Source organism: Macaca fascicularis, chromosome 3 (genome assembly GCF_037993035.2).
Source record: "Macaca fascicularis isolate 582-1 chromosome 3, T2T-MFA8v1.1".
NCBI lineage: Eukaryota > Metazoa > Chordata > Mammalia > Primates > Cercopithecidae > Macaca > Macaca fascicularis.
The window spans coordinates 153,837,060-153,854,590 of NC_088377.1; the positions used below are offsets into that span (position 1 = coordinate 153,837,060).

General features: G+C 38.6%; 1 protein-coding gene across 3 annotated transcripts in view; it reads left to right on the top strand.

Annotated features, from left to right (window-relative positions):
• ZNF277 (zinc finger protein 277) overlaps positions 1-17,531 on the top strand; it is a 143,511-nt gene that overhangs the window by 117,579 nt on the left and 8,401 nt on the right. For all 3 annotated transcript variants that reach the window (XR_012432798.1, XM_005550547.5, XM_005550548.5), the window contains exons 6-7: positions 9,187-9,297; positions 11,909-12,041. Coding sequence is in view for 2 of the 3 variants with exons in the window: in XM_005550547.5 (XP_005550604.3) it covers positions 9,187-9,297; positions 11,909-12,041 (244 nt within the window). In the remaining variant the exon portion in view is untranslated. The remainder of the gene's footprint in view (positions 1-9,186; positions 9,298-11,908; positions 12,042-17,531) is intronic.

A 17,531-nucleotide genomic window follows, 5' to 3' on the forward strand; every position in this document is an offset into this window, starting at 1 on the left:
TGCCATTATGCATCTTTAAATGTTACTGTTTTTTAATCTGGAAACCCATCAAAACATCCTTAACTGTTGGTTATATAAATTAAGTTATATGTGTTGGCTCAGGACCCTTTCGTTTATAAGCAGTACTTTTTAAAAATATGCCCAACATCAAAGATGGACTGTAGTTGCTCTAAGCAGCAGAGGGGTATAAATTCTTAAAATGACAGAAGCAGATTTATGTTTAATATTATAGGGCTTTTAAAATTGGCTGACCGGCAAGACCATATGCCGCAAACTACTGCAGATGCACCTCCATATACTAACTCATTTCCTCTAAATCACTGGTAACTTTTCACTTTTGATTATTAAAAATAAAGACATAAAAAAGAAGTGGGGGCACTGGTGATTCTATCACCAATCCCAGCTGGTCCCAAACCAGCTGGTGCAGTACAATTCAATTCTGGCACTAATCATCTGGGATTAGCATCAAGTTTTACATATTTAAGGGCACAGGCTCAAACAAGACTGCCTTCACATTAGATACCCGCCATAAACTCATGTGGTCCCAAGACTACCCAAAGTTTTGACCACTGGTTATGAAGTCAGAGGTTCCCACTGATAATTTCATGGGTTTGATAATTTGCTAGAATTACTTACAGAACTCAGGAAAGCACTGTACTTATGATTACAGTTTTACTATAAAGGATACAGATGAGAAACAGCCAAATGAAGAGACAAATTGGGCAGGGTTTGAGAGGGTCCTGAATGAGGAGTTTCTGATTCCTCTTCCCAAGGAATTAGGACCTCTCACCCTCCTAGCACCTTAAGGAATTCACCAACCAGCAACCCACTCTGAGTTTTGGTATCCCGAGTTTTTATGTAGAACTTCATTATGTAGGTATGATTGATTAAATTATTGAACTCCATCAGCAGCCCCCTCCCCTCTCTGGAGGTCTGACTGGCTCAAAGTCCCAACCCTCTAGTCATATGGTTGGTCTTTATGGTGACCGTTCCCCATCTGGAAGTTATGTAGGGTCCTACCAGGAGTCTCCTCGTTCGCATAATAATAAATATACTCCTATCACTAGAAAAATTACTAGAAACTTTGTGCTAGGAACAAGGGACAAAGACCAGACACATTTATTATTATGCATCAGTAATGTTTACAAATGTACATTCACTTAAATACAAGTTATGAAGTTGTAACCTCTAGGAACTCAGGATGATTTCACTGATTCAGCATACAGTGGACAATCAGAAAAATATCATTCTCTGCTAACTTGAAAGAAAGCAGTCTTTAGTGAAAACATAGCCCAGCACAGTAACTGACATTGTTATGTGAAAAACCTTGGAAAGGAGAAGGTAGCTACTTATTGGAATTTATGAAAGAGTTTAGTTGAGGCATTAATGTTCAAAACACCAGTGGTAAAGGTTTGATTCTCGGATCAGTTAGCATAGAGAAAAATCTGTGCCACGGCCACTGATTGTACTTCTAACTTTTTCCTTCTATTTCAAAGGACTTTATGGGTATAACAATAAAGGCCAGTCTTAAAAGTTAACTTGAAAGTACCAGTGAAAACCCATGCCACCATCAGAAAAATTACCAAACATTACTACTGACAATGTTTTAACAAGATATTTCTGATTTTATGTTAAGGTAATTATTGACCTAGTGAGGAGGCATGTGATTATTGTCAGAGATCTCTAGTATTGGCATATGGGAAGCTACAAATGATATTTTTGTTTTCTATAAAGTTCTAGTGATGAATGTGGATATTGATATGATTTGAAATATCTATCCATATGATATTAAATTCTTACAATATTGGTATTTGAACATACTAAATATTAGTGTTTCTCTAGTTCCTAATATAATCCCCCTGTTCCTCTAGTCTAACTTATCTGCATTCTCTATTGAGTAGGGTCACATAGGAATTACATGAGCTCCTCAGGAGTCTTGACTTACGCCATTGTTCTGGCATAAGTAAATGTATATTTTTTTTAAATAACCAGTGAGAAAGATAAATAGTGTCTAGTTCTTATAAAAATCCCCTTTCCTTCATCGGTTCTTTTTATTTATGAAAAGCTCAGCCTGTAAGATGAAAGACACAACCTGATTCCACTTATACACTATATTAGCAGTGTTGCAGGCGTACATTTGTGTCCTCCCAGCATTGGGACATAAATATAGAAAGAAGGAGGTGGATAACAGACAAGGATAGAGTAATGAGTACTTTCTTCTTACCATACATCTAATTTTTCTCCTCCACACCCTTCATTATTTGTTTTAACCTGTTTGTGTCTTTTAATCTAAAGTATATCTCTTATAGACAGTATACAGTTGGATCATTTTTTATCCATTCTGCCAGTCTTCACCTTTTCATTGTAGTACTTAATTCATTTGTGTTTAATGTCATTATTAATAAGATCACGTTTACTTCTACCATTTTGCTATTGGTTTTCAATATGTTTTAGGTCTTCTCATTATTCTCCTCTATTGTTGCCTTCTTTTATGTTGAATAGGTATTTTCTAGTGTATGATTTTAGTTCCCTTGTTTCTTATACCATGGATTTTGAACTCTTTTTCTTAGTGGTTGCCCTGGGGATTCAACTAACATTTCAATTGAAAACAATCTGTTTCAGATTAATAACAACTTTAATTTCAATAATATGCAAAAACTTTGCTCCAATGTAGTTTGTTTCCTCCTCACTCCTTTGTGCTATTGTTGTCATACAAATTATGCCTTTATATATTATCAGCTCATGAACATGTTTGCTAATTACTGCTTTATACAGTTATCTTTCATATCAGATATGAGAAGAAAGGGTCCTAAAAATGCAATTATACTGTATTTTATATTTACTTACATAATTACCTTTATTGGTGATCTTGATTTCTTTATGTAGATTCAAGTTATTGTCTAATGTCCCTTTCTTTTAACCTAAAGAACTTCTTCAGTTTCTTGTTGGAGAGATTTGCTAGCAATGAATTCTTGCAGTTTCTGTTTATCTAGGAATGTCTTGATTTCTCCTTCATTTTTTTTCTTCCATATTTTTTTGAGGAATAGTTTCACAGGATATAGAATTATTGATTGGTAGTCTTTTTCCTTTAGCACTTTGAATATGACATTCTACTACCTTCTAGTTTCCATAATTTCTGGTGAGAAATCACTTACTAAGGACCGCCTGCCTGTATGTAAGGAGTTGACTTTTTTCTTGCATCTTTCAAGATCTTTCTGTCTTTGCCTGTTGACAGTTTATGTGTTGATAAGGATCTCTTATCTCTTGGTAAGAATCAGTGAATTTGAAGATTGTTCAATTGAGATTTTCCAGTCTTCAGAACAGAAGGAAAAAAGAACAACAACAACAAAAAATAAACAGCTACAGAGATCATCAATCAGATTCTTACCCTGCCCCACCAGAATTTGTGTTCCTGTTTGTGTGTTTAGTGATTTTCTTGGATTAATTCTCTTGATTTGTCCTACTTGAAGTTTATTGGGTTTCTTAGATGTTTAAATTAATGTATTCCGTCAAATTTGAAAAGTTTTTCAGACATTATTTATTTAAATGTTGTTTCTGCCCCCTTTCTCTCTGTCTCTCTGTTTCTCTGTCTCTCTTCGCTCGCCTTTTGGAAATCCTATTATACATATGTCGGTAAGCTAGATCTCTGTTGCTCTGTATTTTTTTGTTTTGTTTTTTTCTTTTGTTTCTAAGACTGGAAAATCCCATTTGACCAATCTTCAAATTCATTGATTCTTACTTCCAGCTTAAGTTTTTTGAGCCCCTCTAGTCAATTTTTTATTTCAGTTATTGTACTTTTCAAATCCAAAATTTCTATTGGTTGTCTTTTAAAAAAAAACTTTCTGGCTACTCTTGGCCACTCTGTGTATGATACGTCTCTGCTGTGTCTATGGAGCAGCATTTTTAAAACATAAAGTAAAATACATAATAATTTATATCTTTTTATTGGTATTCTGTTTGATAAGATATCATTTTCATAATTTCCTTTGATTCTTTCGACAGGGGTTTCTTTAGTTCTTTTGAACATATTCATATTAGTTAACTTAAAGTCTTTGTCTACTGTGTCCAACATCTGGACTTTCTCAGGGGTGATTTCTGTTTCTACTTTCTTCCCCTGTGTATATAGACCAAAGTTTCTTTTTTTTTTTTGCATGTCTTGTAATTTTTTTGTTGAAAACTCAACATTTAAGTAATATAATGTGGCAACTCTGGAAATTGGATTCCTCCTCCACCCCACCAGGGTTTTTGTTACTTTTAGTGTGTTTAGTGACTTTCTTGGACTAATTCTCCAAAGTGCATATTATTGCTAATGTGTAGCCACTGAAGTCTCTGCACAGTTAGCTTAGTGTTCAGCTAATGATCAGAGAGAGATTTCGTTAAATTCCTTGAACCATTTTATCTTCTGCCCTTTGTCAAGGGGCTTTGTATGTGGGTTGGGACATACCTTCAACACTTCATCAGTTTACAGTTCTGCTTTAGCCTCCACTTCTTGCTTGTGTAGAGTTTCAAGGTTAACCAGAGATGAGAGATTAGGATCTTCACAGGTTTTTCTGGGGCATATATAGACCGGCACATGTGTATGGCCTTCTAGATCCCCAGGAAAATGTCAACTTTCAAAGTCCTCTATAGACACCTCATTACCCAGATTTTCCTTCCAAATTTTTTGGCCTATTGTTTGCTGCAATTAGTATTGCCTCAGGGAACTGTGATGTTACAAAATTGTCACTGATTGTTTCTGGCAAATGCCCTAGGGGTGAGAATTTTTTCAATGGGTAGGCTGAATCATGTCAAATAAAGACAAACCCTGTGAATGGGCCTTTTCCCATCACCTGCCATATAGGCTGAATAGTAACAGTCCTTGTAACATTTCTTTCAGAATGGCCCACTTGTATTCTGTCCCCTCCAGTGGCTCTGAGCCTGCTGTTGTCAAGGCTATTGTGGAGCTAAGGGGAGGAGAATGGAATGGGGCAAATTAAAACATCACAAAGCTCACCATTCTTACCACAGTTGAGCCATGTTTCTTAAATAAATGTTCGTTGGATTGTTGCATGCCTCCTGTTAATTCCAGAGTCCTTAAAAAGTTGATTTTGACCATTTTCACCAGTGCTACTGTTGCTTTAATAGAGGAGCAGATTTTCGGAGGTCCATGCCCCACTGTTCCAGAAGTGCTTCTCTCAAAGCTATTTCTTTAATTTAATCCTGTTTGCCCAAATCACATTTATAAGTTTAGTGAAAACTGATTACAAACAGTATTAAACCAGGAAAAAAAATGAGATCAGAGAGCACTATGTAGGGAAATATTTATTCCTAAAGTATAGGGAAAGAATATTTGAAAAGGAAAAGTACATGAAATAATTTTTTAAGTAAAACTTCACTTCAGCCCAAAAGGTATTATGTATTTATAGTTATTACATGCTTTTGAGGACCATTATGAAAGTGAAAAAATATAATACCAGTGCTTCTTGATTTACAGTGGGGTTACATCTCAATAAAGTCATTGTACATTTAAAATGTCATAAGTCAAAAAAAATTTAATATACCTAACCTACCTTAGGCATGCTTTGAACACTTACATTAGCCTACAGGTAAGCAAAATTGTCTAACACAAACCGTAGTTTATAATAAAGTTTTGAATATCTCATGTAATTTATTGAATATTGCACTGAAAGTAAAAAACAAAATGGTTGTCAAAGTACAGTTAGGTCATTAATAATAAAATTAAGCTTATAAAGAAAGGAGTTAAAATAATAATTTAAACTGTTATACATTTAATTTCCCAGAAATTAAAGCAAGTTGACATTAGGAATTAATTTAAAAATTAAAGAAATAATTCAGCAATTTGAGGAATCATCTTGGCTGATCAAGAATTAAAGGACTTCAAAATCTGATATGAAGCAGATCACATAAGGTGCCATCTCTACTCCAAAGCCCCAAAGATTTTCTTGGCCCTTTACCAACCAGCAGCTGTGGCTAGAAGGGTGAAGCCTTCCCTCCCTTCTCACCTCAGACTAATAGGCTGAATCAAGCTAATTTTGAATTAGCTAGCAAACCACTTAAGTACTTGTATTAGTCAGGGTTCTCCAGAGAAACAAGACCAATAGTATATATAGATATGTAAGAGGAGACTTATTATGGGAATTGGCTCACACAATTATGGAGTCCAAGAAGTGTCACAATACGCCATCTGTGAGTTGGAGATCCAAGAAAGCCGATGGTAAATTCAGTCTGAGTCCAAAGGCCTTAGAACCATGAAGTTGAGTATTTAGGGACAGGAGAAGATGAATTTCCCAGCTCAACTATCTGGGCCCCCAAACCTTGGATGATGCCTCCCCTCATTGGTATGGGCTATCTTCTTTACTCAGTCTGCTGATTCAAATGCTAATCTCTTCCAGAAACACCCTCACAGACACACTTAGAAATACTGTTTTTACCAGCTATCTGGGCATCCTTCAACCAGGTCAAGCTGACGTGTAAAATAAACCACCATAGTGTTGGAGAGGACAGCCAGCCCCTTCTTGAGCCTGCTGCCAGCTCCATCTGTACCTGGCCCCCCTTTCAGAGCCTGGATATCAGGCTTAGAACCCTGGGTAGTCCTGGCTAAGGATAGGCCACTCCTAGGGGAACCTCCCCTAAAACCAGAAGACATCAAGGACCACCAGATCAGAGCATGGGACCAATTGAAGACTGTTAACCCCACCAACCCTCTTCCTAACACTGACTTGGCCTTCACTCAGTCCCCTTCCAACTCTTAGATGTCAGTCATAGAACCCTTGGTAAACCTGGCTCAATTTTGGCCCACTGTGGTAGAACTGTCCTGGATCCAGAAGGCATTAGGGATGGTGGCAATTAAGTATGTGGCCAGGGTAGCCTCCTAACACTCCTATCTGCTTTGAGACAGCTGCTTGTTAGCCCTCATTCCCTCACTTTCAATGTCTGTATTCCTGGCTGGCAAGCCCCCAAAAAGTTCAGAGCAAGCCTAGGCTCACATGGGCTTGTTCTCAGTAGGGCAACATAGCCTGGGATCATGGGGACCTTCCTAGTACACCTACACCTCCTGAGCCAGCTACTGTATCTTGGTCCATTCCAAGGCTTGGGTGTCAGGCCTGAAAACCCTGGGTAGACCTAACAGGCTTGGTTGCTGTTGGGGGAGCACTTTGAAGTCAAGAAGGCCTGACCTAGCTAAGCCTGGAAACAAGTTCTAAGGACTGTCAGTGAGTTCCACCCACATCCCTCCCAGCAAGCTGCCGGCTGCAGCCAAAAGCCTTACTAAACCAATCCTCTTAGATCCCAGAAGCCACTGTGGCTTACCTGAACAGAGCCTTCGAGACTGGCCAAGCCTCCAAACTCATTTACCCCATGAGCCAACCACTGGCCTCTCATCTCGTAACTCAGACTCTAGATGCCAGATTCTTGGGCCCCAGAGAGGTTGAGAGCAGGATTAGGCTCCCTTGAGTATATTCAGTGTGACTCTTAATGGCAAGACATTTTGATCCTAGATAACCTGAGGGTGAGGGAAACTTCCCAACCCACCTATACCCCTTGAGTCCGATATTATTTCTGACAGCACCCAGGCACAATCTAGACTCTGGATCTTCATCCTGGAAGTTCTAGGCAGATGTTAACTATGACTTGGCCACTCTAGGAGAACCTGCCTGGATCCAGAGGCACTGTACTTTACCCCAACATGGCCTTGGGGATAGGGGGAACTTTCCGACCCTCTGCCTGACACCCTCTCCCCGACACCCTCTCTCCACCCCAAAACACACACACACCTACCACACTGCCTACAAGAGGCTCCCAGCTCTGCTTTCACCTGAACTGTTCCACAGCCTGAGCCTCAGGTCTGGAACCCCTGGCAAGGTCTAGCTCTGTCTGGGCTGCCCCTGGGAAAACTTTTGTGGGCCCAAAAGGCACAGTGAACTACCCCAACAAGTAGTTTTAGTCAAAGTTATCAGTAATAGGCAGTGAGACAAATGAGCATACTAACTACAAGGCTAATAAATGTATCCCTTACATAGTAAAAAAAAAAAAAAAAAAAAAAGTCAACAAACATTTTTATAGAAATGTTTGTTTTATTTCTTTATTTCACTTTCTCGAGGGGAAAAAAACACTAAAAGCATTTTTTTGAGGGGGACCATGTAAGTGTCTAAATAATCTAGATAAAACCATATAATATCTCACTATGCATAGTCTATCAATGGTGCTTATACTGATGAGGCTTTCCAAGACAGTCACCTTTATTTTATGAACTAAAGTTGGGAGAAAAACTCTGTAGAATATATTATACACGTATACTTTTTTGCTATGTAAAAGTTACATAATTACATTTGTCCTTTTCTGTGTACGTTAATCAAGAAGTTGGTCATTATGTTGCAGATTTTCACAGCCCTTGCATTTAATAGACCTGTTAACTGTGGGCTGCAGGTCACTGTCCAGTGATACACTGGACCTGTTAACTGTGGGCTCCGGGTCATTGTCCAGTAATACACTGGACCTGTTAACTGTGGGCTCCGGGTCATTGTCCGATGATCCACTGGCTAAATGCCTGTGATCTTAGGTCAGAGCAGGTTGTATTTCTGTTAGGCAGTTGCCTCTTACTCTTCTCCATGATGAATTGGAAAAGTAGAAGCAGCACAGTTAATTTAATAGTTTAAAGCAGTGATCCCCCACCTTTTTGGCACCAGGGACCCATTTCAGAATGAAACTGTTTTATCTCAGATCATCAGGCATTAGATTCTCATTGTCATAATGAGTGCACAACCTAGATCCCTCGTATGCACAGTTTACAATAGACTTCGCGCTCCTGTGAGAATCTGATGCCACCACTGATCTGACAGGAGGTGGAGTGTAGGTGATAATGCTCACTTGCCCGCCTCCCACCTCTTTCTGTGCCGCCTGGTTCCTAATAGGCCATGGACCAATACCCCTGGTTTAAAGGACAGAACCTGATTCTTCTATAGAGTGTAGCCAAGCAGCAGATAGTGGAACAAACTGGTTTCCCTTTACAGAACTGATGTGACTGTACACTTACATACTTTATAATGTCACTCTTTAGTAGCTGAAACGTTTGTGCTTAGCACTTGCTTATACTTCTAATTAGTGTTTTTATTATGTGAATGCTATTCCAACCCAAATGTGTTCTTAGATGATTTGTGAATAATCCTAATTGCTCAAATTTCTTCCTAGATCTGTTATTTTGAACCACATGGCCAGAGAACATGCTTTCAACATTGGATTGCCAGACAACATTGTAAACTGCAATGAATTTTTGTGTACATTACAGAAAAAGCTTGACAAGTAGGTACTGATTTATGGAACACTGCCTAAAGCTCTTTTAATCTTGGACTCTGTTGTGAATTTTTTAAAATTAATTTAATAGAGTAATTAAAGAAGCAGGAGTTTCCCATGTTGGAGTTCTCATTTTGTGCAACAGTCCTTATTTTGTCTAGATCATATTGCCTTTGGTGTTTTTTAAATTTTTCAAATATACTATGTCATATATACCAAACAATATACATATCATACAACATATGCTATATAGGATATGAAGAATATACTCACTGTCTAACCTAAGAAATAGAGCATTGTTAATTCCTTTGAATCTCCCTGTGTGCCTTTCCTCATTAGTATTTCCCCCAGAAACCACTATTCTTAATTTTGGAATTGTAATTCCTTTAGTTTTCACTGTAACTTGTCTACATATTTAGTAAGGTAAATATATTGTCAAATTATGGAATAGTGTTTAGTTTTGTGTGAAACATAGTATTCTTCTCCCTTTTGGTTTACATTCACATTTGTATATAATACTCCATTTCCTCAAGGTCACATTCTGGCAACTATATCCAGAGCTTAGCCTGTTGAAATAGGGAAGAAAATTCTTTAGGTCACCAGAATGACTTTCAAAAATGTATCCACTTTTTTTTCTAGGAAAAGAGCCCAAAATTGTTTCTCTGAGAACCCAGTTTTTTTTATTCAAATAAAATACTAACAAGTGTGGTGCTTCAACCCACAGCATTGAGAGCAACAACATTAAAGATAAAATAAGACCCAGGCACGGTAGCTCACAACTGTAATCCCAGCACGTTGGGAGGCCGAGGTGGGCGGATCACCTGAGGTCAGAATTTGGAGACCAACCTGACCAACATGGAGAAACTCCGTCCCTACTAAAAATACAGAATTAGCCAGGCATGGTGTTGCATGCCTGTAATTCCACCTATTCGGGAGGCTGAGGCAGGAGAATCACTTGAACCCGGGAGGCAGAGGTTGTGATGAGCAGAGATTGCGCCATTGCACTCCAGCAACAAGAGCAAAACTCTGTCTCAAAAAAATAAATAAATAAGAGGTAGCAAGTAATCCAGATTAATTATAAAAAGTTCTAAATTCAAATTCTGATGTCAACACTATGTTAAATCGAGTCCCTTCACCCTTTTGTTAAATGACTATTTATAACATAAGACCAAATGTGCCTTCTAGCAAGATTAGCAATAATGAATATCTGTAATCAGCTTATCCCCCATAAATTGTCGACCATAACAGAATATACTACAAAAGAATATTATTATGCCCTGGAATATATTTTTTGGCATAAGAAATTGATGAAAAGGTGTTTAGTAGAGATAAAAACAAATTCAAAATTGAAACAATAACAGATTGCAATCATTTGAGAGTTTCCCATGTAAAAGATATTTATACTTAGACACTGTGTGGCTCCAGAAAGTAGAACTCTCTACTTTTTACTGAATAGCAGTTATAATACATGTTGTATCAACTCTCAGGCTTAGTATGAGAAAGACATTTTGTTAATAATCTGCTCAAAACTGGTAATTGCTGCTTCATTAGGTAATGAATGCCCAGTTGGTGGAAATATTCGAGCAGAAGGTATATGAGAATTATATGGTAGTAACAGCTACTATTTATCTTATTCACATACGTGAATAAATACCTAGCACAGTTCATAGTGCACAGTGAGTGCTCAATAAGTATATATATGAAATTGTCATTTCAAAATCTCTAAAATGTTGGTATTCAGTTTAGAAATCAGAAAATGGCAACAGAGAAGGCAAGTAACTTTACCAAGTCCCCCAGCTAGCTGGCACTGCAGCAAGGAATTAAACCCTGCAAATCAGCTCACAGGATATCACAAACCATGCAGTAATTATTATATACACTGGGTGCAGTCAGTGCAAGTCATTATAATCATATGAAGAACATACCTACATACTTACTTTAGAATTGGTAATTCAGTTAGTAAAGAACCAAAATGATTTTTGGATATGACCTATCTTTGTCACAGTCTTAACTAAAGAGCCAAGTTGGTCAGCTTAGCTAACTAAAAAATACACCATAGTATGCACTCTACAAAGCCAAATGAATAAAGTGAGGGGGGATTCTGACAAGGATGGTATATCCCATTTGAAGATTCTGTGTGACCTAAAATGAATAAATACAAAACTCAATAAAGGACTAGGCCGGGCGCGGTGGCTTGAGCCTGTAATCCCAGCACTTTGGGAGGCCGAGACGGGCGGATCACAAGGTCAGGAGATTGAGACCATCCTGGCTAACACGGTGAAACCCCGTCTCTACTAAAAAATACAAAAAAACTAGTCCGGCGAGGTGGCGGGCGTCTGTAGTCCCAGCTACTCGGGAGGTGGCGGGCATCTGTAGTCCCAGCTACTCGGGAGGTGGTGGGCGTCTGTAGTCCCAGCTACTTGGGCTGAGGCAGGAGAATGGCATAAACCCGGGAGGCGGAGCTTGCAGTGAGCCGAGATCTGGCCACTGCACTCTAGCCTGGGCGACTCCGTCTCAAAAATAATAATAATAATAATAATAATAATAATAATAATAATAAAGGACTATGGCAGCAACTATACAAGAGACTTGTTTATCAGTGTTTGTATATTTCTTGTAGTTTACAGTGCTTGTACTGTGAGAAGACCTTCAGGGACAAAAATACACTTAAAGATCACATGAGGAAAAAACAGCATCGTAAGATTAATCCTAAGAACAGAGAATATGACCGATTTTATGTCATCAATTATTTGGTAAGGCTTTCTTTTCATAACTTAAAATTTGATTGCAGTACTGCAAACAAAATCTTTCTGAGGACCAACTAATATTTGAATAAGCAATTAATGCAAAGGTCAAAATGTAATTGAGGGGAACATTCAAGTAGTGATTAGCTTTAAAATGGTTAGAGTACAAGACATTGGATTTGATTTGTCTTTTTATTTGACAGTGTTTATGTAGTAAAAATGTCATGTCGCTAGAACTCACAGTCATCTTGACCAAAAAAAAAAATACAGTATTTGGATATCCACATACCATCCCCCATTTATGTAATATCTTTTAACTTGGGACCAGAGACTCCTTTTTTTTTTTTCTTTTTTTCTTGAGACAGAGTCTTGCTCTGTCGGCCAGGCTGGAGTGCAATGGCATGATCTCGGCTCACTGCAACCTCTGCCTCCTGGGATCAAGCAATTCTGTCTTGGCCTCTCTAGTAGCTGATATTGCAGGTGCGTACCACTGCACCTGGCTAATTTCTGGATTTTTAGTAGAGACAGGGTTTCTCCATGTTGGCCAGGCTGGTCTCAAACTCCTGGCCTCAAGTGATCACCTGCCTCGCCCTCCCAAAGTGCTGGGATTAGAGGTGTGAGCTGCTGCACCTGGCCAGACCTCAAGTGATTCACCTGCCTCGCCCTCCCAAAGTGCTGGGATTAGAGGTGTGAGCTGCCGCACCTGGCCAGACCTCAAGTGATTCACCTGCCTCGCCCTCCCAAAGTGCTGGGATTAGAGGTGTGAGCTGCCGCACCTGGCCAGACCTCAAGTGATTCACCTGCCTCGCCCTCCCAAAGTGCTGGGATTAGAGGTGTGAGCTGCTGCACCTGGCCAGAGAGACTTCTGTGTTCTGTTCAAAAGAAACTGTTGAGTACTGGATGTGTTAGGTGCTATGCGAAATAATTCTTTAAAAACCATCTCTTTGCTCTTTCCCTTTCACCCCTACAGGTGTATATCTTTATCATTCTCTTCAGTCAGTTTATTTTTAAGGGAAGTTTCAAGGAAACCAAACCATTTTACCATGAAATGGGATTTTTATTTGTTGGCTTGTGGGGTAGACTAACCAGGTGACCATGCCAAGGATTTTAAATGTATTGATAGCTCTCCTTCCCCAGAAACCTCAATGCCGTTTGCTGGCCTCTGTAGATTTCAAGAAGAGGCATTCAAATGGAGATAGTAGGGGTTGGGGGAGAGGCATTTGGAAATATGGGAGGGTATTTTTGATAGACAACAATGACTGGGGAGTCTTACTGGACCTGCCTTCAATCTACTGATTTTTAAAATATATATATTTGTCATTTTTATATATTTTTTATATATGACAAATGTGTATGACTACTCATATAAAAGAAGAGGTTATGTAACTTTCCAGAGGAACTGGAAGAAAAATAGAGAGTTCTGTTTTGAATGGGCATTTTTCTTAAGCAAATGGAAATTATTTTTTCTCTCAGTGTAAATGAATTAAAACCCAAACCCACTGGTCACAAAAGGCTAATTGAATATAATCAGCCATTTTATCTATTAGATAGAAACAAGCATATCCTGAATTATGCTGGAAATCTCTGCTTTAGGGTAGAATTTTGTCTGTTCTAACTAATCCTTGTAGTGTTAAAATTCCCCCTGAGAAGCAAGTTTAACATGTGTTTGAAGATTGACTCTAAGAGGTTGCCATGGTTTTCTACAAATGTTTTACAACCAGCTAAAGGCAAACGTACCCTTTGAGCCCTTCCATCTTTTCTTGAAATCACTCAGTCATTACTTCCTAGAGCAAATGCTGCTTCTGGACCCAGCCCAGTCTAATAGGGAGTGGACTTCAGTGCTAGCTCTAAGAAATATTCAGCTACTGCATCTAGCTATAGGAGCAATTTAATAGTTCTTCCTTCTGGGGGTCTTTTAAAACTAATGTTGAAGAGCTTGAGACTAGCAGAACATTATATAGCTGGAGGTTTTTACCTTTTAGAGGAGACTTCAAAGGATTTGCTCACTCTTATTCTGCCAGCACTTTTAGAAAAGTATGATACTTCATTTCCTGGGCATCAAGTAGGGTAGCTGTCAAAACTGAAATCATCTGCCAGGGCCAGCCATCTCTAGATGAGTGTGCTAGATTGTGCTGCTCACACAGGGCAAGGATTTGATGTGGCGTGGACCACAGATTTAGAGAAGTGTTTCAAGAGAAAGTAAGGACTTTAACAATGTACAAAATGACAATTAAATTACAACTTCAGAGTCATATTGATAGAAGTCCTTTTTTTAACTAGCAGCTATTTGAGTACTTATAATTTGCAGGCACTATCCTAGGTATTTATATTGAATTATTTAATTCGAGTCACATTTTTATGACACAGGTATTGTCATTAAGCCTCTTATAGGTAAGGGGACTAGGCACAGAGAGGCTAATTTTCCAAAGGTCACATGGCTAGGGCAAATTACTTATCCCGGGCATCAGTTTCCTTCATTTTTACAATTGAGACAAGACTAGTACCTACATCTGATGCTTTGGGTTGGGTATTTTGGCCAAGTAATGGTGATGAGTTCATAATGATCTGTTCACCCACCCTTGCCTATTCTCTTTTGTAATAACTAAAAAGTGAGCCAAGGTCAAAGTAAAGCTGACGTTAATCAGCACTTTAAGGCTCTGCTCCACAATCTTAGTCTTCCTAGCCCAATTCTGATTCCTGTTCCTATTCCCTGTTTTCTATTCCCTATTCCTATGTGAAATTCTTGCTGAGGTAAATAACCAAAAACTCTAAGAATGATCAACAAAAAAAGAAACCCTAAAATGTGTTACGATGCCTTAGCATTGTGGAAATGATGTAAACACCTTTGAAAAGAAGGGAAGAAACCTATCGGCTTCACTAAAGACATACCCATGCGCTAAACCAGAGGGGTGCTCACCAGAGGTATCAGCCGCAGTAACATTCGAGGAATAGTTGAGGGAATACTGTTACAAATTAAAAGTATAATAATATATAGAATAAGTATATAAAAAACTGTCCCAAATACTAAGAGTAGAGGTATAGAAAAATAAAGGCCAATGTCTTCTCAGTATCATTTTAGTATTATTCCAGACCTCATTAAAGAATAATATTTAATGTGAAGAACATGAATAATAAATCGATATGAAGAATAAATTCTAAATTTTACTTAAACAATAATGACAATATTTTATTTAAAAAATATGTATATATTCCCTTGTTATCCCTCTGAGGGAAAGGGCTGACATGAGTGTGGGCAAAAGATAGAATTGTTTATCTTAGTAATCAGTGTTGATACATTATTTTATTGATGTCATACATTCTACATACATTTGAGTGCCTTCCAGCTACCAGATGCTAGAAGAGAAAGAAAAAATATTGTAGATAAAAGGCTGATTTGAGTCACTACTTTCAAAGAGTTCAGGAGTCGGTATGGAAGACCACCACGTAAGCACGTTAGTTTGAACCCTTTGTAATGGTATATCAAAAGTCAACGTTTGACCTCTCCTATAGCAAATATATGCAGTCATTGAGTCATTCACACACAGAGCTCACTCCACTTCAAATGCCATAGAGACTGCCAGCGCAACAGTGATGGGAGCATCCAGGATATCCGTGGCAAGATACACTCTAATAGGCATCAGAAGTAGGAGAGCCAGTGGACAGAGGGGCTGCTTCTGGCTTTCTGAGCTCAGCAGATTGACAAGTTCCGTTTTCCTTCTTAGATGAGATAATTTCTGTGCTTAATCATTCATATCAGTTTCTGAATAATTACAGACTTGCAAAAACATTAAAAGTTGTTTGCATAGTCTGAATTATCTACTTCAAATTCTTGCTTTCTTTTCTCACAAACAAAAGAGTTCAGCAGGTAGTGAGGATGGGTTGGAGGTAAGGTGCCAGTTAGTTTCACATTCAGATAACCTTTCCTCAGAGGGCAACAGACTGCTTAACATCAAGGCTTCAGCTGCATATTCCTACGATGCTCATGTTTCAAACCCTGAGTTTTTCTAAAGGGAATTGGTTTTGCCATGATTTTTATCATTCTTTGATTTAAATTTTTTTTATTCTTAAAGTATACAAAACCACTTATAACAAAAGTAGGCTTTTAACTGATTTTTCGTAGTTTTTTGTAGTTCTCCCTAGTGAAATTATTTACGCTGAAAACGCTTTCTGTTTCTGATGGAGTTTTGTGTAAGCACACGGAAGTGACTATGTATTAGGGCAGAAGTGTGATGGGTGAAGGGGATCTTTTTCTTCCATGTTTTTTTCCACCCTCTCATTGTTCATGAGCCATCTGATGCAGGGCTTTGAGGGGGTGTCTGAACATCTTTACTGATATGCCTTCCAAACTTTGTTTTTCTTACATTCTTTGCTTTCCTGACATGATTCGTTAGCAGGCATAGTGTCTTAATTAGAGAGTTACATGGTTTTTTTGGTTTGTTTTTTGTTCTTGTTTTCGCTTTGGGTCTTGTTTCTATAATAAATCGTATCTTTAACTGTACCAAAGCAGAGCACTCTAGGAAACTGGGCCACTGTCACGTGCAAATTACTTATTTCCTGATATACTAGTAAACATGGACATTCATTTTCCTCTCAGGTGGAGTAAGTGGTTAATGCTGTATGGCCTAGATAAATCTCTACATATTGTACCTAACACTGAGGAAGTTGCAAAATAATGCTTTGAGTTTAGAAGTTTAACAGTGGAAGATATTTTTTGTTACTTTTGGCTCAAAATACTCATTGACAAGCAACATTTGCCCTTATCATTCAGAATGATCAAATCACAGAAGGCCCGTACTTTAGTAATACCTTGCATCAATAAAACCATGACCTTGGCCAGGCGCGGTGGCTCAAGCCTGTAATCCCAGCACTTTGGGAGGCCGAGACGGGCGGATCACAAGGTCGGGAGATCGAGACCATCCTGGCTAACATGGTGAAACCCCGTCTCTACTAAAAAATACAAAAAACTAGCCGGGCGAGGTGGTGGGCGCCTGTAGTCCCAGCTACTGGGGAGGCTGAGGCAGGAGAATGGCGTAAACCCGGGAGGCGGAGCTTGCAGTGAGCTGAGATCCGGCCACTGCACTCCAGCCTGGGCGGCAGAGCGAGACTCCGTCTCAAAAAAAAAAAAAAAAAAAAAAAAAACCATGACCTTAAGTCCAAGTACAGAAAAACCAAGTAAGGCATGAAAGATTTAATTCATTGCCCAACTTTCTAACAAGCATCTTGTTGGTAGTGTTAGGCCATTTTTGGTGTTCCGTAATGAGGTTCAGACACTTCCTGATGACTCTGGGAAGCACATTATAGAGTCCAAATTAACCCTCTCTAATGACGTTATGATAGATCTCTATATATTTAAATGTATGCATCATTTAGCTGATAATGACAGCTTCAAAACCTCTCATTAAGTTGATAAATTATGGATTTTCTTTCTTCCCCTAAATCATAATGGCACTCATAGTTCTTTGTTTTTAGCTAGATGAACACCTTTATTTGGGGGGAAAA